This window comes from Poeciliopsis prolifica, unplaced genomic scaffold (genome assembly GCF_027474105.1).
Source record: "Poeciliopsis prolifica strain line A6 unplaced genomic scaffold, Auburn_PproV2 SCAFFOLD036, whole genome shotgun sequence".
Classification (NCBI taxonomy): domain Eukaryota; kingdom Metazoa; phylum Chordata; class Actinopteri; order Cyprinodontiformes; family Poeciliidae; genus Poeciliopsis; species Poeciliopsis prolifica.
In genome coordinates, this window is record NW_026562411.1 from 5,803,548 (window position 1) to 5,826,427 (window position 22,880).

At 37.4% G+C, this 22,880-nt stretch overlaps 1 protein-coding gene across 5 annotated transcripts in view; it reads right to left on the reverse strand.

Moving 5' to 3' along the window:
• LOC129374383 (neuropilin-2-like) overlaps positions 1 to 22,880 on the reverse strand; it is a 114,675-nt gene that overhangs the window by 63,401 nt on the left and 28,394 nt on the right. For 4 of the 5 annotated variants that reach the window (XM_055052772.1, XM_055052770.1, XM_055052771.1 and 1 more), the window contains exons 3-6: positions 17,360 to 17,541; positions 7,468 to 7,695; positions 2,791 to 2,946; positions 2,529 to 2,698 (exon numbers count right to left, since the gene is read on the reverse strand). In XM_055052772.1, coding sequence (XP_054908747.1) covers positions 2,529 to 2,698; positions 2,791 to 2,946; positions 7,468 to 7,695; positions 17,360 to 17,541 — 736 coding nt within the window. Of the gene's footprint in view, positions 1 to 2,528; positions 2,699 to 2,790; positions 2,947 to 7,467; positions 7,696 to 9,111; positions 9,169 to 17,359; positions 17,542 to 22,880 lie in introns of those variants that run through there. The other variant, XM_055052773.1, reaches the window with a different exon arrangement.

A 22,880-nucleotide genomic window follows, 5' to 3' on the forward strand; every position in this document is an offset into this window, starting at 1 on the left:
TTTTAAAGGCTAATTCTCAACTTTGAACAATGTTCTAATTATTTTCTCTGACACGGTGGAAGGTCATAAAAACTTGATCTAAAACCGTATATAAAATACTATTATTTTCATAAGAAACTGTACAATGTTCACAAAGTGTCTTCTATACATTTTCATGTTAGAATTTTCCACTCTTCTAAATTTGAGAGGATTGCAATCAATAAGGCAGACCACAAAGCCTATGTTTGTTTTTTTCTGTATTTAAATATACCAGGTCATGAGCTTAAAAAATCTAGATTTTTTGTTCTTTAAAGATCAAAAATGATGGTTTGCTTCTTTTTAAGAAATAAATTCTACTACTACTGATAATTAGGTCTACTGCAAGTCCATCTGATTAAACATTTGTAAAGTTAAAACGTGAAGTTACATTTACAAAACTCACAACCCAATTTAAAAAAATCAGTGCAATGAATCACAACTGATACTAAAAAGTTAGAGCTGCTGCTCTTGAAGATTTCTTACTAAAACACATCAGCTTCAGGCTTCAGCTATCTCAATTTAAGACAGACAAATAGAGAGGAAAAGATGAGAAAGCTCCTACTGTTGGTCAAAACATTTATTCTCCTCCAAAGGAGCTGTTGAAACCTGCTGATTAATCTGAGACTGCTGTGTGAATGTGCACTGTTATGTCCCACATGGGTAAAGTACAAAACACCGGGGGAGGGAAAATGCTGCGTTTGTTATCTGTCAAGAAGACAGGTGTTTTAGATTACTTCCAACACACACACACACGTTTCTGCACTGGTAGGGCAAGAACAAGATACAGCAAGACAACTAATCAATAGTTCAGGGCAGAGGATGAGGGGAGAGGAGATGGAGAAGAAAGGAGAAAGGTAGAAAGAGAGGGAAAATAAGAAAGGAAAGAACGGAGGTGAAGAACAAATGAAAGAGGGAGAAATGCTAAGTGAGCTTTCCCAGGGAGGGTTCCTCATCAATCACAGAGCTGTTAGAATAACGGAGCCACAAGAACTCCGCCATCAATCTGTACTGCACCTCAGTGAGCGTACAAAACAATAGTAAAGAGTGGAATAGAAATTTCTCGCAGCAAAATAACGCACACACTCTGAGGTCTTAGACACCATAAGTGGCACGATGTAATTAGAAGAAACCTGCTGAATGTGAACAATATGCACTCATCAGGGTTCTGTCATTGTTTGTTCAGTGACTAAACAAAGTGACTAAAAGTCTCTGGCCCTGTGCAGACCTGGCATCAACATACATTCTGACAGGTGACCTATTATGTTTCCTTGAAAAGGTTAGGGTAGGTGTTTATGGGCAAAATAAAACATCTTCATTACATTTTTCACTCAAAATCTTTCAATTAGTTTTCAGCCTGCTCAGTTCTGAGCTGTTTTAGGGACTTTTGACACTTTAACTCCAAATAAGGGTTTATAATCACACATGAAAATGGCGAGAAAAAATACACAATCATACATTTTTGAAAACATTAGTAAAGTCTCTTGCATCATGACTACAGGTATGCTTGTAAAGATCATAAACCAGAAAAGATAACCCATCTGAAACTAAACCAATCTGTCTTTTGGTGTGTTGGCCTCTGACAAACCTGAAGCTTTAGGCAGGCTTTGGAAGACTATCCCAAGGTGCCAACCAGCAGCGTAATCTCTTGTTTACAGTGTGCACCTATTTGAAAAGTCCCCTCACTGGCTGCCAGGGCTAAACCTCACCTTCACTTTCTCTCTCTGAGCCAGACAGCCTCATAACTCAAGCTTAGCTCAGGGACAGAACAAAGCTGGCACTGTGACAGAACGCCGGAAACAATGCCTCACACACCCGTGCAGCTAACACCACTATGCCTCCCTCCCACTCACAGCTATCTCTCCCTCATATCCTGACACAAATATATCAGTGATAGAGTTATTATGTCAACTGTGGATGAAAGATGATGTAAAAGTTGGCGCGGCATCTGTTTTTAGGTTAGGTGCAGGAAGGTTTTTAGACATGTTATGACAAGTATTTAAGGCATAGCGTTTCAAATTAGTGCTAAAATCTAATTAAGAAGCTAAAGTTCTGACATGATGACTTCAAGAAAAGCCTTGTGATACATGTTACTGAATTACTCTTCCTTCCAACAAGAAGGAAAGACCAATTACGGCTGCCCTGATCAACTTTACTTGATTAATTGAACATATGCAAGTCTGACCAGCTCTATGATCAGGAGGTTTTGCAGTTGTATGCTAACACAGTGGCACAGATAAAAGATTTCACCAACGAACAAAAAGAAAAAGATTTATCTGGTGCCCATCAATCAGGGGAGGATTATAAGGCCATTTAAAAACAATTTAAGTGTAGAAAGACGCCAATCTTTGGTTTTACATATTTTTCTAGGTGCATGTCTGTTTTACTCAAAACTGTCCAGTCCACAAAAGGTGGCCAGTTAACTGAGACATGAAACTGCCCATAAATACAAAATCATTGAGTTTAGACTTATGCTATTTGGAAGTTGTGCATTGTTTCAGGCAAACTCATACCTGTATGTACTCCCTGTTGTTGTCTTCAGCAGGCGTCCACCCATTTTCTTTATAATTGAGTCGGGCTTGACGTGGCAGCCAATTTCCATCATGGAAGCTTGAAGAAGCCATGATCTGCTCATCTGTGATCTTTCCTGACTCCATTCCTAAGGCGTTGCTGCAGTGGAAAGCTAAACATGGGCAGGAGAGATGTTGGAAGGAAACAATTAAGACCAAAACGTATGTTTTACTTCTGAAGCACAATTGAAGACTTCAGACTTACTCTCGCTGACTTCTTTGTGCGTCATGTTGTATCGAGCAGAGAAGCCATCTTTAGCCACAGCCATGTCAGTGTGGAAAGCCAGTGAGAGGATCCCAGTGGATGATTGGATTTCAGGAGGTACTCTGGTCCCACAGTATCGGCCAATCAGAGGGCCCACTGTTAATCCAATAAGAATCCGTAGATTAACCAGTTTTGCCATTAAAAATGTAATTTGCCAGAAAATTGGACACTGTTTGCCAATTTCCCTTTAACTATTAGTCAGACTCTTAACCAAATCCTCCGACTGTGTTAGTCACACTAGATATCACTCCTCCTCAGAAACATTTTCAAATCCTTTCACCCTTTAACCCACAGATTTTTCTCTATCTGTTGCCACTTCCACTGTTTTATCGCTCATCTCCATCACTCCCTCCAGCAACGACGTCTCCTCATCTTCCTTTGTCTTTATATCTCTGCCTTTTATCGATCATCTTCACTTTGAGACTGAAATATTTTTACAACATGCACCATAAATGTCAGGATTTGGTATCAAGTCCCCTGCTATCTTATTTTGAATCATGCAATGCCATAACATTAACATAAACAGATTAATTACAGTTTGCAGTGTTCCTTGATTATTTTACGTTTTATATTGCAAACGCAAACGTCTAGATTTTGTTAAAAAATAAGTGACATGACAACATTTTGAAGTGGCAGGAAAAACCCAAGATAAAATTTTCAAAGAATTTTGGATACAAAATCTGAAACTGAGGCATGCATTTGTATCAACCTCTCTGGATTCACTTCAGTTGCAGCTGGAACTCTTTTTAGGGTTTGTCTCTGTGAGCTTTCTACATCTAGCAACTACAATTCACCTATTCATTTTTGCAAAATAGCTGAAGTTTGAGTCACATAGGATGGAGAGCGTCTGTGAACATCAGTTTAGTTTTGTGTTCAACCACTTCATTGTTACTTTGGCTGTATGTTGAGACTGATTTTCTGGCTGGAGCTAAGCTTTCAACCCAGTCTCAAATTATCTGCAGATGCTATTTTTTCTTTTCTTCTGTTTAGCTCTATATATCGCTCCAGTTCCTCCATAAGGACAGCATATCCAGAGCATGATGTGGCCACCACCAGGATGTATTCCAGGTGATCCGCAGTGTTGGTTTTAAACCACAAAGAGCTCTATGCCAAAAAGTTTGAATATAGTTGAAGCTAAGCAGGGCACACCCTTTCATGTTTGCTTCTCTTTTCTTTCAAACCAGATTTGTGCAGCGCATGACTAACAAAATGTTCTCTAACAAAATACTAAAGTTTTCACAGAACAACTGAATTCATACTGAGGGTAAATTTCACACAAGGGGTCTTTTTCAATGATTATGTATCTCCTATTTAGTTTTATTGAATCATGTTGAGCAGTACCAGCTTTAATGGGGTAATTGCAAATTTTACTTACATTTTTCAGATTTTTATTCACAATTATATACCCCACTGTGGTCTATATAACATAAAAATGTTTTAGATAAGGCAGACTGACATTTGTGGCTGTAAATACTTCTGCAAAACATTGGAGACCTCAGACTCATGACAGAAACCTTTAAGTATGTCAGACACACAGGATCCCTCTCGTGTTGAGATAGAGCTCTATCTTCAAATCCCTTCATTCCTTAACCCTCAAATTTGTCTCTATCCGCTGTTTTATCACTCATCTCTATCACTCCCTCCAGCAGCGACGTCTGCTCATACTCCTGGTGTCATCACCTCTCTTCCCTTCATCTATCATCTCCATCTCTGGACTAAACATGGTTTTACAACGTGCACTAAAAATGTACATGGAGTTTATGTGTTAATCCAAAGATCTAAGTGATTCCCTGTGCTGTTTTTTCCCCCCCTCTCTAGCAGACTACCGTACCACAAAATGTCAATGCCTCAACATAAATAGATGATTGTGATTCAAAGGCCAGAGGTGTGTGTGTAAAAAAGGGAGGGTGTGTGATGAGATAGTACAACATTCATCCTGCAAACTCCCAGCTCCAGAGATATACACATGAGGAGGAGGAGGATGAGGAGAAAAAATAGCTGGCGATCGAACAGCACTATTGATTTTTTTTCCCCTTCCCTTTTGGAATTGTTGGATATTTGAAATACGTCTCTTGACAATGGTAATAACTCTTTTCTTGTTGGTGGCGAGGAGTGGGGAAAACAAGGAAAAAAGACAAGCAAAACAAAGCGAAAGTAAAATACAGTGCAATTACATTTCTCTAACAAGATTTTGTGTATTTACAGCTTGCTTTACAGACAGGACTCATCTCATTTCCATTCCATTCCCAAGGTTGATAGATGAGCCTGAAAGCAAACAGTTGACTAGTCAGTTCATCTGAGGAGATAAAATCTAAGCATACCAATGCTTGTATGTACACCGAAGTAAATATAGGAACAGTCTAAGCTTATCTTTCAGTTTTCTCTCTCTTGCCTTATTTGATTTGTTGTTTAATCGAGTGAAAACTGTCTTCTGAGGTTGTTTATCTCTGCTCCCATTAACTGAGTAAACTGATTTAAGGCCGTCTTTTAGCATCTACTCCCTTTGCCACTGCGATTTAACCCAATACTGTCTCAGAGTCCTTTTCCCCCACTCACTCTTCCTCCTAAGGGCCAAGATGAGTTTCACCATTTTATAACTTTGAATAATGCATTTTCACATTCATAAGAGAAAAAGACTAAAAAACATTACAAAATCTTGAAGTAGATTTCAGTTGCATATTTTGCAGAATATTACTGCTGTGCATAAGTGTTTGTCCCTTTATAGTTTTTGGAACATTTAGATGTTTCAGATCAACCAAATTTAAATATCAAAACAAGAATAACTTGAATAAGTACAACATAAATGTTTCCAGGCAGATGGCTTTCTCTTTCTGAAAAAACTGGCTTTTATTAGCAGCTGACCACCAGTCTACAGCAACAACTGAGGGAGGGCAGCTCTAAAACTGCTCACTATCCAGAATCTAAAAAAAACATTTAAAATCATAGGAAGGGTGTTGCATAAAATTTTTGTGGTTTTGAAACCTGGTGTCACTTGATACCTTTCATCTTGTTTTGGAGTCTTCCTCCATTACTGTTTGCCACAGCATTTATTTCTCCTTCTTTTCTTCTATTTCTTGTTCTTAAAATGTTGGAAAGAAACAGCTTCTTTTTATTCCTTCATTCTTCATAAGCTGCATTTCTTGTCTGCTCTGTCTTGCCATTGCCCTGCAGGCTGAAGTCACTGCAGACTGCTGTAGGTTCTCCTTTCTGTGATGTTCGATTGTTTAACCTCTTTGTACTTGGCAGCTGTTAATCTTTTTGATCAGAACTATCCATTTTTAGAATAAAGGATATTGGAAGTTATTCATGAGGACAGAAGTAGCTTGAAAAAAAAATCGTTGAGCAAATCACCTTTCACACTTTCGGTCCTGCTTTCAGAAATCCTGTTTATCCTGTCCTGAAGTCAGGCCACAAATCTTCCAACCTTGATCCTCAGTCCAACATCTCTTGCTTTGTTCCTGTATTTCCAGCTGCAAAGGATTTTTTTTTTTTTGCTGCCTTTCCACAAACGCTTCCAGCTCGTTCTTTTCATTCCATTGTTTGAAAGAAGACACAAGGTCTTTGTACCTTATGGATTACTTCTTGTGAAATCTCCCAATTTTTCAAGCAGCTACACCAGAAATATCTTCACCATCTCCCATTCTTCTTCTCACCTCCAATCCCTTTTGTCCCTCTGCTTAACATCTCCTATTTTATTTCCCCCCTTAATTTTTTTTTCCACAACAGGTGCCAGCATCCTGCCTGTAAGCTTAGCTTTTATCTACCAACACATAGCTGCTAAAATAGTCTCGGCTCTACTGCAGTCAATAAGGATGTAGGCAGGGCGCTTTTTCACTGTACTGACTCAGAAACAGGTGAGGTAGTGCTGAACATCTCCATGAACAATAGTCAATGGATTTACCAAAAATAGTACAAATATACAGCATCTCACAAAAGTATCCACTGCCCTTAAACTTTTTCAGTCTTTTTACCATCTAGCAACCATAAACTTTGATTTTGTGCGATAAACACAAAATAGCAAATTTCACCATTGTGAAATGGATACGTGTCCTAAAAATGTTTATTGCAATAACCCTAGATAAAGTCAACAAAGAGCCTTTAGAATTGAATTACTTGAGTGTAATTTAATCTCAGTACAAAAAATATAGTACTTTGAAAGCCTCTAAAGTTAATTTGTTGCTTAAACCAAGCATCGTGGTGGCAGCATAATTACTCTGTAACAGGCTATACAGAAGTTACACTTCATAAACAATCTTACAAACAATTTTTGGTCTAGTGTCTAATGCAAATGGCTTAGGACACTTGAACTTGAAAAATGAAACTAACAAGTAACTTTTCAGCATGAAATAAGAGCTTGTTTTTGTAATTATTGAATATTGATGAAAAGTACAAATTCTACAGACAGATTAAGATTTTTTTTATTACTTAAGTGGATTAAGCTACAGTGTCTGTAACAGCAGTAAAAAGTTATTGAGTAAAAGTCAAACCTCAGGACATCTAAATAGAAATGTTCTTTTCTATTTATTTAACAAAATAGAATAAAACCATGGATCATTTTTCTGCCACTACAAAACAACTCGGTAATTTGTTGGTTTATCCGTTAAAGTCATGCCGTACCTGCTGGGAGTCCATCCCACACTTCCAGCCAGTCGTACTTGCAGTCTCCGTCGCTCCCTGGCAGGGGATCATTCTCCAGGTCAAAGGTGAGGAAGGTGAGGGTGACATCCATGCTGGGTGGCACGATGATAATGAAAGAGCACTCCAGGTTATGAGGATATTTGTCTGGGAAGCCCGGGGACTCAATGAGGCCTGAGGGACTTGTGAAATTACGTGAGCAGTCTGAGCCTAGAAAGATGAGACAAAGCAGAAAGGGAGATGTATCTTAGTGGCAGAGAAAGACTAGATTAAATGATAAAATAAGTGAAATAATGCAATTTTTTTTCAAGAAATTGAATACTATGAATTTTTCATGTATGAAGTGGGTGATCACTTTATACATGTCTATCTTTATTTGCAAGCTTTTGGGTAGATATTGAGTGATGTTATTTGAAATAGAAGAGAAGATTTGACATGAACCTAATTCTGGTGTTCTAGTGTGATGTTACAAAAGATTAAAAAAAAAACTTGGGGAATACTCTTATTAATTACTATACAGAACTTCCTTTTTGTACACAGTTTTGCCAGTTTCAGATCTGATTAACTACTTTCCAGAACTCTGGAAGTATCAAGGTACTATTCAAACAATGCAAATTACTTTCAGGAAATTATTAATTTGCCTGGAGGCAACAGTCGCCATTTGGAACTATTTTTTGAAAGTTACTCTCTGGGAACTTACAGGGTACCATTCAGAACTAACTGAAACTTAATATTTTTTATTCAAAACCCACAGGTCACATTCTTGGACATACAGGTCACCTTTTGTATTCAGATTGTGAAAGTAACAGTTACTTCCCGTAAAGCAACAAATAGTTTCTAAAAGTAGTTTTTGCTTTGCAGAAAATCACTTAAAGCAATTGGAAAGTACAGTAGTCGGCACACTTCTGCTAATCTGCTAATGTGCTATTAAAGTGCTAAATTTTTCTTAGCACTTTAGTGGGTTTGCTAACTTTGAAAGAACTTTACATTTATATTAAATGTCTAATTTAATATAATTCTCTTATTTTGAAGTGGGTAAAAATAGCAGTTTTTGGCAGCAGCTCCATTTCCTCTCCTCAGATCCTCTTTTTTTTTATCCCCCTCAAAAATGTATTTCAAACAAGTAACATACAGAAACAATATAAAACAGGCACAACAGAGAACAAGATATTTATTGAATTAATTATCATAAGTGTTTTAGGATTAGCGCAATTGACTTTTTAGTTAACGGTGCCCACCACTGGAAAAGTAGCTTAAGTTCTTGGAGAGTTGGCCTGCAGAAATTAATGAAGCATTAATGGAATGTGTTTTACATCACCCTCTTTTCATATTTATCCAAAAACAATAAATACCAGACAAAGAAACGGATAATCTGCAGACTGTATCATGCATGTGGAGTACTGCAGTTCATTGGACCTTCTAGATATACCTCCCTTATTAACACTCAGATTCACACACACTATAGGCTGAACACAGTCGTACCAATTGGACCATTATACCAGCTTAGTCAACCATGTGTGACCAAACCCTTACTCTCTCACCCACACACCCACACACACACTGTCTAAGCCTCTTATTGTAACCCATTTCTCCCCAGTCTGTTTGGGTGTCTGCTATTGTACTTACAGGCTTCCATAAATGAAGAGAAGCATGAATACATCACAAAACAGTGTTCATCATAGCAGTGGGTGAGGAATTTTTTTAAAATTTTGAATAACAACATGTCCGCTTGCTGATTAAGGGCTTGAGTTTCAAACTCAAAAAGAGCTTGGACTCTTTCTCTTTCAAATGCAAATGACCGCATTGATTTTTCATTGTGAGCGACAAGGCAGTTGGAGTCACAGCATGTCTGTGGAAGTAAAGCTTGAAAGTTAAAGACTTTAATTTGATAAGGTTGCTTGGAGATCTCCATGGAAACTAGATTTTTACACCACAAGTACAGACTGACAGACACTATGAGCGATAACCATATGTGTCTGATTTATTTAATTTTGAACTTCTTAGTTATTCAGTCTTCTGTGATTGTAACTAAAAATATAGATGTTTTCAGCCAAATATTTTCAATTGTCTCATTTGCATGAGCATCAGTCTTAACCACATATTGACATCTGATAATATCAGAGTTGGCTTTTCCACCATCAGAATGAATCAAATAATATTTTGCTGCACTCTCTGGACAGACCTGTTTCTATTATGATCTTCTTGGCAGCGGCGTGACCCCAGTGGCAGACAAACACACGCTCACACATAAACACACTGTCTCTTCTGCATCTGGCCCCCCTGCAGAGGCAGTCGCTGCATAGCTAGGGGGCTGCGTGACTGTCAGTAGGTGCGTGTGTGTATGTGGAAAGTGCACGCCTGACCAGTTTTGTAGCCGGCGGCGATTTTATTCCCCTCTCATTACTTCATGTTCATAGAGCCTGGAAAAAAAACACTTACTTATGCCCTCCTTTCTTCCGACTTGTTCTGATCTGTCCCTTTGCATTGAAAGTAACACCTATCACTCCCTCATTTTATTTCCTATTGTGCTTTACTTATATTGTATTTGTTTGAACAGGATTACTGTGAAAGGAGCATGCTGACAGCTTGTTGCTGTATGTGTTGCTGGGTAGATTTGATGCTTATGTCTCAATCTCTGGGATTCAGGACAGGGATTGTCAACATGTCTTTAAAAGATGTGTTGGCATGCAACCACTTTTATTTATTAAAGTTCAAAGAATACAACATTTTCCATTTCTAATAAAATATATATCCCCTATAAATCATTTGTGAGTCTGTTTGAAGGAACTATACAAAAAAAAGAAAAGTTGTAATAATATGTACAATTATGCACACCCTTAAATTAAATCTTTGCCTGAGAACCTTTTGATCCAGTTGCAGCAGTCAGTTTGGCACACTATCAAGTATAACTAATTTAATTAACCTTAAATGCACTCTGCTACTATTTTCATATTTGGTTATTTACATCATTTACAGGAATATTTGGTCCATTCTTACTGGAAGAACAAGTGAAAATAACTTAGATTTGCAAGATATGTTGCTTGCATATATCTTTTCAATTCAAATTTTCAATGAGATTGAAATCAGGGCTTTCTGACATCTACTCTAAAATATAAATTGTGTTCTTCTTAAGCCACTTTGTAACTAGTTTGGTGGTGTGGTTGGGGCCATTTTCCATTTGGAAGTCCTATTTGTGCCCAAATAATTATCTACCTGGCTGATATTTTGAGATGCTGCTTAAGTATTTCTACATGTTGTACATTCATCATGATATTATCTATATTGTATAGTGCATCAATTTCCCATGCAGAAAAACACCCACACAACCTGCTGCAACCCCCGCACTTCATAGTGTTCTGTCCTCACAGTTTCCAGGCTCCCTCTTCTCTCTTCAAATGGGTTTATGTTCATGAAGGCCAGATAACTAAATTCTAGATTTAATCAGATCACAAAACATGTCTCCACAAATTAAAACGCTTTTACTTTTATTCAACATCTTACGCCAAAATACCTTTTCGTTTGGGACACAGAAGAGGTTATGTTCCAAATATGGCTTTGATTGCTCAGTTGTTTATGCTTGCATATATTTGTTTAATTTGTTAAAGTCACAGAACAGATGAATGAGGGATTTTGAAGCGTCAGCAATGAACCAGATTTGTGGATATCCACAATTTTCCTCCTGATATTTTGGCTTTTCTCATCACCACATAACACAAGGAAGGGTTGTGTGTATTGGGTTTCCTTAAAATGTTTAATTATATTTTCCTTCAAACAGGTTTGGCTGTTTTTCTGTTAAACCATGCTGGAAAAAAGTGCAAAAGTTACGTTACACGTATAATACATTTTAAAGCTATTTGTAATACTCTCATTATTTTGCATCATGAAAATCCTGACATTGAAACTTGAGTTTTTGTGTCTGCTCCATGTGTTAGTTTGCAGGTTTGTGTGTATACTGTGAGCTGACATGCACACATCCACTTATAGATTCTTTGCGAGATAAAATTCAAATGTACAGCCCATCTTCACACACACACACAAACACACACAAGAGCACATGTAGAGGTTATTTACTGTAGGACACCCACTGAAAGAAATGCACTACAGGCGACCACACACAGTTCACTGAAACCAGCGTGAAAATCCACAACATTTTAGAGGTTGGGATTCCACCTGGTTGTTATTTAAGTTTGAAGCATGGGCTTTTAAACTTGCCAGAAAATACCTTTCATCATTTATTATGGCACCAGATTTATTTTCTCTTTAAAAAAAAACTGCCGTTGCAGCTAAACTCCAACCAAGCTACCCTAAGACAATTAACAGCAAAATGATCTCACTTCCATTTACTGAAAGTTTAAATCCATCAATATCTCACTGATGTAATTCATGAAGCTGTTTTGAAATACACAAATTTAGATACAATTGAGGATTTCTCTGACTCTCTTCCCTCTGTCTTCTCTGAACTGCCCGACATCTCAGCTTCAGATAGATGAAAATTCAAGGCGCTAATTTCCTCTACAGGACCGTGTTCTGAACAGAACAACCGGTTTAAAGAAGTTAAGAGGTGTTTGTGAATAGCTTGAATCAGCAGCACAAAGCAAAGAGAATACACACAGTTCCAGTCAGACGTATACTTCCACTTCCTATGAGCAGGAATCTCATAACAATTTGGGGTTTTGAAGGATTTACGTGGATGTTTCGTTTTACTTTTTGACTGTACAACAAATAACTTGAATAATACTAAACATAAACATCAGGTGCTCTGATGTAAATTAATTATGAATTGTATCTAATCTACCCAGCAAGTCTAGCAAAAAAGTAGACTTGCTGGGTTTATGTTTTTCCATCATTTCAGTTAAGCTTCTTGGTACCCCGTCTGTTTATTTCCTGTCAAATGGATCTATATTTGTACAAAGAATGTTTTAGTGGGTTTTGTGAAAGCCAATCAGTCCTGACATCAGCCTGATTAAATTGTCCGGAAGAAAAACGACTGATGTTTGGAAACCTATAAACACTATAAAATCTACCAAGCATGGTATCGGGTTAATTATGCGCAGTTTGATTAGCTACTCGTGGAAACGGTTTTACCCACACAGCAAGTTTTATTAAGTTGCTAAAAGTAAAGCTGCAATTCAAACAGAGAACTACAGATTATTTAGTTTCAATCAGACAGTTTTCTGTTCCTGATGATGACAACTTTTCTTCTGACTCGAACAGTCAGGTTATTAAACAGTGGCACATATTAAACAGATGAAAACGTTTCATTTTTCTAACAGGAAAAGATGACAGCTTCTCTCACACGCCATTGTACCGTGATTCAAATGTCTAAGTTTTAAAAGGCTACAACACGCTGTGATGCAGAGGAAGTAATTCCGCTATAAATGCTTGTTTTGTTTCTTCAAGCATCTCATCGTTGTTCCTGCAGAGGACCTTTGGCTGGTTGCTGGGTCAGATCTGGAACCACTTTCCTCAATGGGAGCTGGAGGTGGGAGGAGGCAGCGATTGGATTGGTCAGACTTACTAATAAAGTGAGCTGATGAGTAGTGGTACAGAAGCGGCTAGGAAGCGCCTAAAGGCACAGGGTAGAATGTAAACAAAACCAGTTATTGGAAGGGGTTGTCATGATAACTGGTCCACTACACACCCCACTGAGATTCTGTGTGGAAGTGAGATTTGGTGTAGGTGGGAAATACAAAATAATAACTTCACTCAACTGAACTGATTCATATCTCATTCGGGTCAACAGCAGCTGCCCACAGGGGGCAGTATTAATTTTAGTTTAAATATTTAAGTGTCGAAGAGTTCTGGGTCACTTTGAGTTCAAGTTTAATTTGCAGTAATAGAAGTAAAATTAGAATTTGTCCCTGCAATGTCCCCTTGTCAGCCAAAAATAATAATAAAAAAAACCTGCATGTTTGCATGTGTGAACTAACATTTGCGTGCAGACAGGAGAGTTGCCCCGCATTTGTCAGTAACCATCCAGCCTGCATCAGTGCATTCAAGTGTGCATGCGTGTTTGCACGCGTGTGTGCGTGTGCCGAGTTCTGGGTCACAAAAACAGCTGGGGGAGCACTGCCCAGACAGTGAAATTTGATTGGCTATCACATTCTCATGCCTGCCTTCATATTGGCTGGAAATTTACTACTGTTTCTATAGTAACAGGGTTGTAAACAACAACAAGAAAGCATGCCTATTTGATTTAGTATTGTTTATATGTTTGTGATTTTGCTATACACCATTTTTTGTGCTTGTATCTATAAGTCTGCTACCGTAATTACTACATTGTATATTTGCAAGCCTTAACCCAATCTGGCAAATCTTCCCAGTCCTCCCAGTAACAGACAGCAGTTGTGACAAAGACGAAGAAGAAAATTCACTGGAGGGGATGAAGGGAACAAAAAAAACAAAGCCATTAACTAAAATACCAACATCGCAACACATGATGCTGAAACAGAGTGACTTTGTTACAGTAACGACTCATTGTTTCCAGCTCAAGTGCTGTGGAAATCGGACAGATAAGTTTAATGGTTTTCACGCTGATTTATGTTTTCAAGAGTTCCTGTTTTAAGCCACAGAGAAGATTTTTCTGGGAAAGACACGTCTCACCAGTGTTTCATGAAATAGAAAATGTCTAAAAGAAAAACAAAAAGATAATAATAAAAGCTTAATTAAATCTCCAAGCTGTTGGATATTTATTTGCATTTAGAGCCTTTGATTCAATATTTTGTTAAAGCTCCTTTTGTTTCAAATATAACTTCATTTTTGGGGGAGTCTGTCTCTACTCTTTGCACATGTAAAGACTTTTGCCCAAGGTAGGGATGTTAGTTTTGTCTGGACTTTGAATGGACCATTCTTAAACATTAATGTTCCATGATCATAATTATATAAATTTAGTTCTGGTTGTATGTTTACAGTTATTGCCCTGTTGAAGGTGAATCTCTGCCCTAGCCTCAAGAATTTTTGCAGCCTCTAACAGTTTTTTTTCTAGGCTTACCCTGTATTTAGCTCCAAACATATTCCTATCAACTCTGACCATCTTCCCTGTCCCTGCTGAAGAACCACCATGTTTCAAGGTGGGGATGTTAGTTTCCCCTCACAACAAGCATTTGTGACGCACCACAGCAATACAAGAACAAGTTGGCGGAGAAGAAATGGAAAAAAAAGATAGAACTCACCAATTTCTGAGAAAACAGTGATTTTGGGGTTCTTGTAAAATAAGTTAGTTGAAGTCATGAAGAAACCACCCCACACTTTAAATAACAGTTTCAAAGGTTTTAAAATTGTAACTCTTTGCATTTAGAGTTGTGTTAACAGAATAAATCTGAGCCGTTTCGGTGGGTGTGGTAGGAAACTTGAAGCTGATTAACATACCAGGCTTTATTGGCTATTCATGCGCTTTTGTTTTGGGTTTGGTCAATAATTTTCCAAATTGGTGTAAACACATGGCTCATAAACATTACCAACACTTATTTGGTTGTCACTGAACACTCCGCTCCCAAAAAATTGGGAATGCTAAAATTGAAAGGGCCGCATTTTCTTCATTGGAAATCCACGCTTTCGAGATCTGTAAACATCTCAAAATGCCCTGGTGAGACTTGTTCATGGTTTTGTCATGGCCGGTTTGAATGTAGGCCAGTATTTCAGTTTACGGTCTCATCCATCCAGAGCACCTTCTTTCACATGTTTGCTTTGTTCCCTAGATGGCTTGTGGCAAACTGGAAACAGGACTTCTTTTGGATTTCTCTAAACAATGCGTTTCTTGTTCCTATGCTTCCACAAAGATCATGTTTGTTGAGTGCGTGACTAAAAGTTGTCCTATCAAAACATTCTCCCACCTGAGCAGTTATTGTTGGAGTTGTTACTTTTACTACTTTTCCAGTTTTTTTTTCAATGAGAGAATCATTCTATATTAGATTTGAAAGTGTGCTCAAAGAGTTGCATGAATCAAACTTCTTTATGAAACTAATGTAGCAATAAATAGATCATATCACCTTTATTGTTGTCACAAAATATTATGCTAAAATTTTAATTTCAAATCGCTCATGCCTAGGATGAATAAATAATGCAAGTCATACTTTGCAGGTTTTCTACTACACAATTATGCACGGTTTGTGCTGAAATCTCATTAGAAGCTCACAAAAACCTTCTGAAAGACAATAACTATTGACAAATACACCTTTATTTTAAGAGCTGGCTTCTCGGAAGAAAAATATTCAAAGCAATCCACAGTGGACCAAGACACAACAACATATTTTATATTTAAATGGTTCACGGTGAGGCTGGACAATATTTGCGACTGGCATATATTTCCAACAAAATTCACCCACACAACCAGACGTTCGGCTGCACCTTCCAGGAAAACAAGATCCTGTTAGCAGTGCGGCAACAGCTTGAATGTTCCAAATGGCTCCATCATCGGTGCCAGAGAGGGTCAGACACCAAAACAAAGCTCTACAGTTAGAAATGAATAAACAGTGATCCTGTAAGCACCATGTTTCCTCTGCTGATGGCGAGCTAAAAATATGGAATATTATTTAAATGAATGTACTTTCAAGCAAGACGCTAGAAAGCGGCAGACAAACTTGTTCCAAATCTAATTAAACCTATTTGTGAAAAGAGAATGACATTCTTCCCTGCATATGATTGTAATCTTCAACAATACAGCTAATGATCTAAGCAATAAATAGACAAACTAAATATGCTTAGACAAGCAATTTCAAGCAAACAGCATAGAAACAAGCAGCAAATCTTTACAATAAAATTTTTATTTTATTTCTGTAGTGATCTTGGGTTATCAAATTAAATGAGATGATTTACAAATGGCCCTTTCTTTCTTCTTTCAGTTTCTTTGTTTTTCTTGGGGTGCTGGCTTGTGAATATTGACACCAAGCTTGTTTTAAAGTCCATCAGGTCTTAATTTACAAATAAACAACACTCACACTTATACAAATGTCCTCAAGAAATCCCAAAACGTTGGTTCCAGCAAGTGAGAAACACCAACAACCACACGTGTTGTGTTAGTAACCTCAGCCCTCTGTGTGTATGCGTGCGTGTGTGTGTGTGTGCGTGTGGGGGTGGGGGTGGGTCTCAAGGGAACAGGAGCTCAGGACTCAATTAGGCCGGTATGTGAGGAATGCTTTCAGAAGGAACGGGACAAGATGGCTGTGAGGCCGCCACTGCTCGGCTCTGTGTCTCACTTGCCCTTGATCGCAATTGGTCTCGCTTCAGCTGACCCATGGTGGCGTGAAGGGGAGCCATGTCAGACATGAACACTTATATACACACACTAAGTGTCATGATGTGAAGAAATAACCTGCCTGGACATGCTGGAGGGCCCTCAGGGGTCCTCCGCTGTGTCTCCTGATGCCTTCCCTCTGACTCCATTTACACCAGGGAGATAAACAAGGCCTGATCACCTAATGAAGCATGTTTAGTCCTCTTGTAGCTTGTTGTTATGATAGCCTCTTGTAAGTTGCATTGTATTCATTAATTTACTGTAAAAATTCTTCATTTCTTTTGACTGAAAAATTGAAATTCCTTTAAAAAAGAAAATGATTTTGCCACAATTTATAACAAAATTTATTATTTTCCACAAAAGTAAAACTTCTGTGTTTACTCACTACCATTCTCATGATTAATGCCTAACATGTTTTGGGAGAGGTTTGCAGGGCCGGATATGCAAGGATGTAGGGCCCTGGGCTGAACCCAGTTTTCGTGCCCTATCCACTAAGAAAATAATATTTTTACTAATGCAGATTACAGTACATTTGTAAAAATGTACTGTAAAAATGTGCTGTAAAATAAAAATTACAAAAAAATCAACAATTGGGGCAGTGGACTACTACTTCAAAAAAAACCTTAGGCAGCTTTGACTTACCTGTTTTGTGTATTTCATAGCGCAGTGAGAAACCCGCCCCCTGCTGGGCATAGTCCGACACAAACTTGATGTGAAGAGATGGACCAGACGATATGATTGGTGCAGGGGCAATGTTGCTGCAGTGCTTTCCCAGAAGGTCAGCTGACTCCGAGTTCCCATCATGGATCTCTACATAGTCATACCTGCCAAAGACAAACATGTCCTGATAAATCAGATTATTACTATTACTATTAAGATGGAATAACTGGACTGTTACTATGAAGAGGAGATGGATGGATAAAAGTTCAGTTCAGACTCCAAAATATCACTGCTCATGCCTAAAACATTAGGTGCTCTTTTGTTGGAAAAAAAATTCTTATCATTTAAAAGTACATTCTAAAAAACCATAAAAGATGAACTCTCAATAAATGCAAGCAAACAGACAGGATGCTGGGAATTGTTTTCTACTATAAAAGGACTTTACTGACAAGAAATCTATTTCTATTCCTGTTTCTTTCATGTTTTTTGACAACAAATGTTAAGGTCTATCTGTGGACTCACAGCAGGAGCTGCCTCTGTGTCTGGATACCAAAGGCACACCTGCCTGCCTCTAAAATAGCTTCCTGGGAATAAATTCCTGGATGGAGTTATAAAGAAAGGCTTTAACGTTAGATTTTAACCAAAACATGTTCCTTCACAATTAAGGGTTTTTCTTAAACTGAAGCAAAAAGTTTAGGGTGAACTTTACCTGCACGCTTTTTTACAGCATATTAATCACTCCAGACCACATCTGTACTGAATAATTTTTCCCGCTCTGATCTTCATGCATTTTACTGAAGCTTGTGCACCCTTGAATTCCTGCACAGTTAAAGAGCTTCTTATGACTTTATTGCTGTTAAAAATATCATCCACCAGCAACTCTGGTCATTAAAGTGACTCACCATATGAAGGTATCATGTGTCTCTGGATAATAAAAGTTAAGCTCATGGTAAGCTGCTGCCACATTGCACACATATTAAAAATACACAAATATGAAAAGGGTGTTAATCTTTTCACTATTTGTTAATGGGCTTTTGTGACACCTCCCCTTTTTTAGAAGCAAACATGTTCATGTTGGAGTTTTACATGCGAGTAGAGAGTTAAACCTTAGTTCTCGAATGTTTATGCCATTCAAACCAGGTTGAAAAGAAACTACAGTCAGAAAAAAGAGGAGACCCATTTCAGTCTCTGTCCACATTGCAAATCTTTGCAGAATTAAAAAGATTGATGCAAAATGTCACAGTCTGCACAGTAACAAAAACATAGTATCCTTAACAACCATCTTATAGTTTATCAGCAAAAAAACTTGACTTGTTTTTAGTTACTTTTCAAAAACATTCAATTTAATGATGCAGAGGTCTGGAGATTGACTGGGCCATTGAAAAGTCTTGTGTTAGTTTTTTTAGCCATTCTGTTGTAGACTTGCTGTCATGTTTGGAATCATCTTCTGATTTATGTTCTAGTTGTGGTCAAGCCTCAAATTTGACTCTGAAGTACTTCTATAGATGATGACAGTGCACTTAATGGCTGCTGGGTGCTGAGGTTTGCATTCTTTATTTTTGAAAAAGTACAAAACATACTTTCAGCACGAAGCACAATGTCAAAACCTTTGTTTTACATTTTCGAAGGAGTGGATGAAAGCATAAACTTATCAATATTTCAACTTCTTAACCACCTACAAGCCCAGAATTAACAGTATCTATTTAATTTTTAAATGGATAATCAATGTATTTATTTCAATTGAACCAAAACACAAAACTAGAATCAGCAAGAAAACTCCTATAATAATTTAATATTAATGCCATATCCAACAATAATCACATAGAATGATGTGAACAGTTTCATGTTTGAACATTGTCTAAGTTCAGTATTGAAATGATTTCACAGTTTGACTTGACTCACTGGTACATAAACATTTCCAGTATTTTTAAATTTGCATATTTTAAACTTTTATTCCACAGATCTTAATTTTCCATGGATCATCACCAAAGATCAGTATTTTGGTTTCATAGAGCCAAAAAAGTTGAGTAGTTCTTTCAAATACAACATTGCATGCTGACGTCACGATCCCAAGCTTCCTAGAGAAAAGAGTTTTTCAAATGACAGAACTTCTTAAAAACAGCTTGTTCTGTTTTGGCATGTGGAGAAGTCAATATTAGGACAATAATCTGACTGAATACAATTTGAGAAGTTGATTTAATAATGAAGGCTATATGTGGAACTGCAGAGAGAGAAAACAGCAATCTGAAGCACTGAGCAAAAATACTGCTCAGTGAATTCAGAAACTGGATAAACTAAACATACACACCATTTAATGTCATTCAACTGCACTTTTAAAATGTAAATATTGAGTACAATTTTGTTGCAAGAACACATAAACTAGGAAAAGGGAAAAAAAGACTAATAATTTGCAGAAAAAATAAGAAACCAACATGAAAGAATGCAACACAGGACTCATCTCCAAACTAAGCTCAAGTGCAGGAATGTCTTTTTCCAACTGTCTTCTCCTGAATTATAATATTTCACATACTAACTGGGTCTCACTGACCTGTTTGCTCGAGATAAGCGCACTTCTCAAAGTGATCCTTTTATAGACATTCATAGACACAGACATACATACTTTCTTAAATCTTATGGAATCAGCAAAGGTGCATTAACCCAGCTTTTCAATTTCAACACTATTTTATTCAATTACATAACTACATAGCAGAAACTTTTCTGTATTTGTTCACTTTTGAGTTTGAATTTTAATAATTTTAGTAAACAATATATTTTCTGGAACAAGAACATTAGGTAATTCTTGAAGTATGACTGAAACTGAGGTATTATATGCAGCTTTACCTTTATTGACATTAATATGCATGGGAAAGAAAACATTAAAAGCAATACATCTGCACATTGTGTTTTTTACTGATCAAGCAATATTTCTTTTATGGATGACAGATAAATTCACATTTTCACATGGATAAAGTGATCATTCCTGTCATATCAAAAAAAGAGTACAGATATCCGGCGTGAACTAAAAACCCACCAGATCACTGATTGCTTTCTAAAATGTAGCCAAGAATAGATGTTTTAGCTGTGCCTCTACCTGTGCGTGAGTCTCTGTTTGTTATCATCCTCCTGTTTGTGTCTGATCTGACAGGTGAGCAGCCTCCCAACATGATGAGGGTCACACACCTCTTTCCCTCCCACCATGTTTCAGGCAGAACCTCCCCTCCTTCACCAAATTTATGGTGCAGACTGTCACTGTGCAAGCATGTGTGTGCTTCTGCAGCCAAGTGTGGGTGCGTGAGTGAGTAAGTGTGTCAGCTCTTGTCATATATTTCCTAAAACAACATCTCATTGTCGTGACAGCTACCCACACCTCTTTTGTGCAATGACAACTTTTTCTCTAATTATTCTTCAGTGTGCCGGTTTTTCTAGTTTTTCGTTAAATTAATCTTGAGCTGTTTAACACAGAATTAGCTCCGTCTAAAGATGAAAAGGCAAAACTCATAGCCAACGAGCCAATTGTGCTTCCTTGAACAGGTTAGGATGGATCTATGGGCTAGATAAAACATGTTTATGACATTTTTGGACAAAATCATTCTCAGAAAATTTGATTTTAATCTGATCAATTCTGCCTGTTTGTGACTCATTCCAGAATAAATTTTTTTAGATCCTCATGTCACCTTAAATCCAAACAGTCTGCTGCTCAACTCAATGTTCACACTCACACATAAAAATAGCTGCAAACAGATGCACAATCGTACATCTTTGAAAAGCAGACGTGGAGCCTCCTGCACAACCAACAAGAATGCAGCAAGAGGTTTCTAAATGGTAAGACAACAACAAAACACTTGTCTTTTCCAGCAGACATTGTACATCACATACAGAGGTAAAAACCAGCTTAGCAAACATGCCAGAGCTCAACTTGAGGAGCGAAGTGACAAGCTGGACTTCAATGGGGTTGCTGGTTAGTGGCAGTGTTGTAGTACTCGAGACCGGTCTTATTTTTTGATGGTCTCGGTCTTGTCTCGGACTCGACCACATTTGGTCTCGGTCTTGTCTTGTCTTGTCTCGGGATTTTTATTTCAAGACCATTCAAGACCGCAACCATGAAAATATCACTAAACTTACAGCATACTCTCCAGTTTATTTGTTAACATGTTTGTTTTCACTGGATGCAAAATGCATCAATTAAAATCCAAGCAAAATCGTGACTTACCAATTACACTTACACGTTTCTGTTACTTCCCACGCCCTTCCCACCTTTCAATTGCACGCTTTTTTCGTCAGTTAGAAAAGAAGCTCAAAGAAAGGTAATCAGTTTCTGCTGACTTGAGACATTACATCCCAAAGGTTTTTGAAAATGGTTCATTTTCTAGAGACCAATTTTTAAAAAACTTTTTAAGCCGTTGGGTTGTTTATAGAAGCAGTAGAGATCAACATGAAAGTACAAAAATGTGACAAAGGAGAATTTTGTCTAATGTGTCCCCTTTACAATTTGTCTTTTACTTTACACATTGAATCAGAGAGAAGACACACAACTATATCCATACTGCCTTCTCCACATCTCAGAAAAGGTTGGGCGTCATCCTCACCTTTAGATTTATGCCTTTAAGAATAAACAAACCCAAAAACTTCTAAGACCTACATTCACACAGCCTGTTCATGCTGATGCAAACAAAGCTTGTGGTTTTATACGAGGTTCTTCTGAGGGGTTTGAGGTTTCCACTCCATGCATGCGTGGGAGGTACACCGTTTCTAACAAACTGTTAAATCCCATCATCGCTCCGGTTTTTTGCTCTTCTTTCCCCAAATATACTCCACTGTAGCCAATCCCTGATGTACCGAGACTTGCCAAAGGGCACCAAAGACCTTCAAATTTGATTCTCCCACCCTGTTTCCCCTAAAATGAATCTACTGAAAACAAGTAGCAAGGTTTTTAGTGATTCTTACGTTAAATGGAGAAAAAAAACATGTTGGATCCAAAACAAATTGTAAGAGCAGGTCAGAGCCAGCATGACAGTTTGGATTTTTGGAGATCTATTCATCTGTGTTTGTGGAATTGAGTTGAGTTCTTTAGATCATGAAAGCTTATAAAAGTCTGTCAAATGAACTTTCACACTTCCTGTATTTTTAAAGGTCAGAAATATCAGGGCTGCTGAATAAATAAATAAATAAATAAATAAATAAATAAATAAATAAATAAATAAATAATTTGAATCCTAGAATTCGGAATCCTTTTCTTAGATTCAGAATTGTTTAAATTGTTAATGTACCATCAGGCAAATTTAGTCTTAAAATTTGAATCTGCCAAATAAATATGGGACAGGCAAGTTTACAAATCCTTTGACAAGGAAGATTAGTTATTATTTTCATGTACAAACAACATAATTGGCATTCACTTGATCATTTTTGGTTATTGTTTTGGATTTTTACATTAAAAAAAGTCAGAATTCTGAGAAAAAAAGTCAGATTTTTCTTTTTAAAAAGTTCTAAATTCTAAGACTTAAAT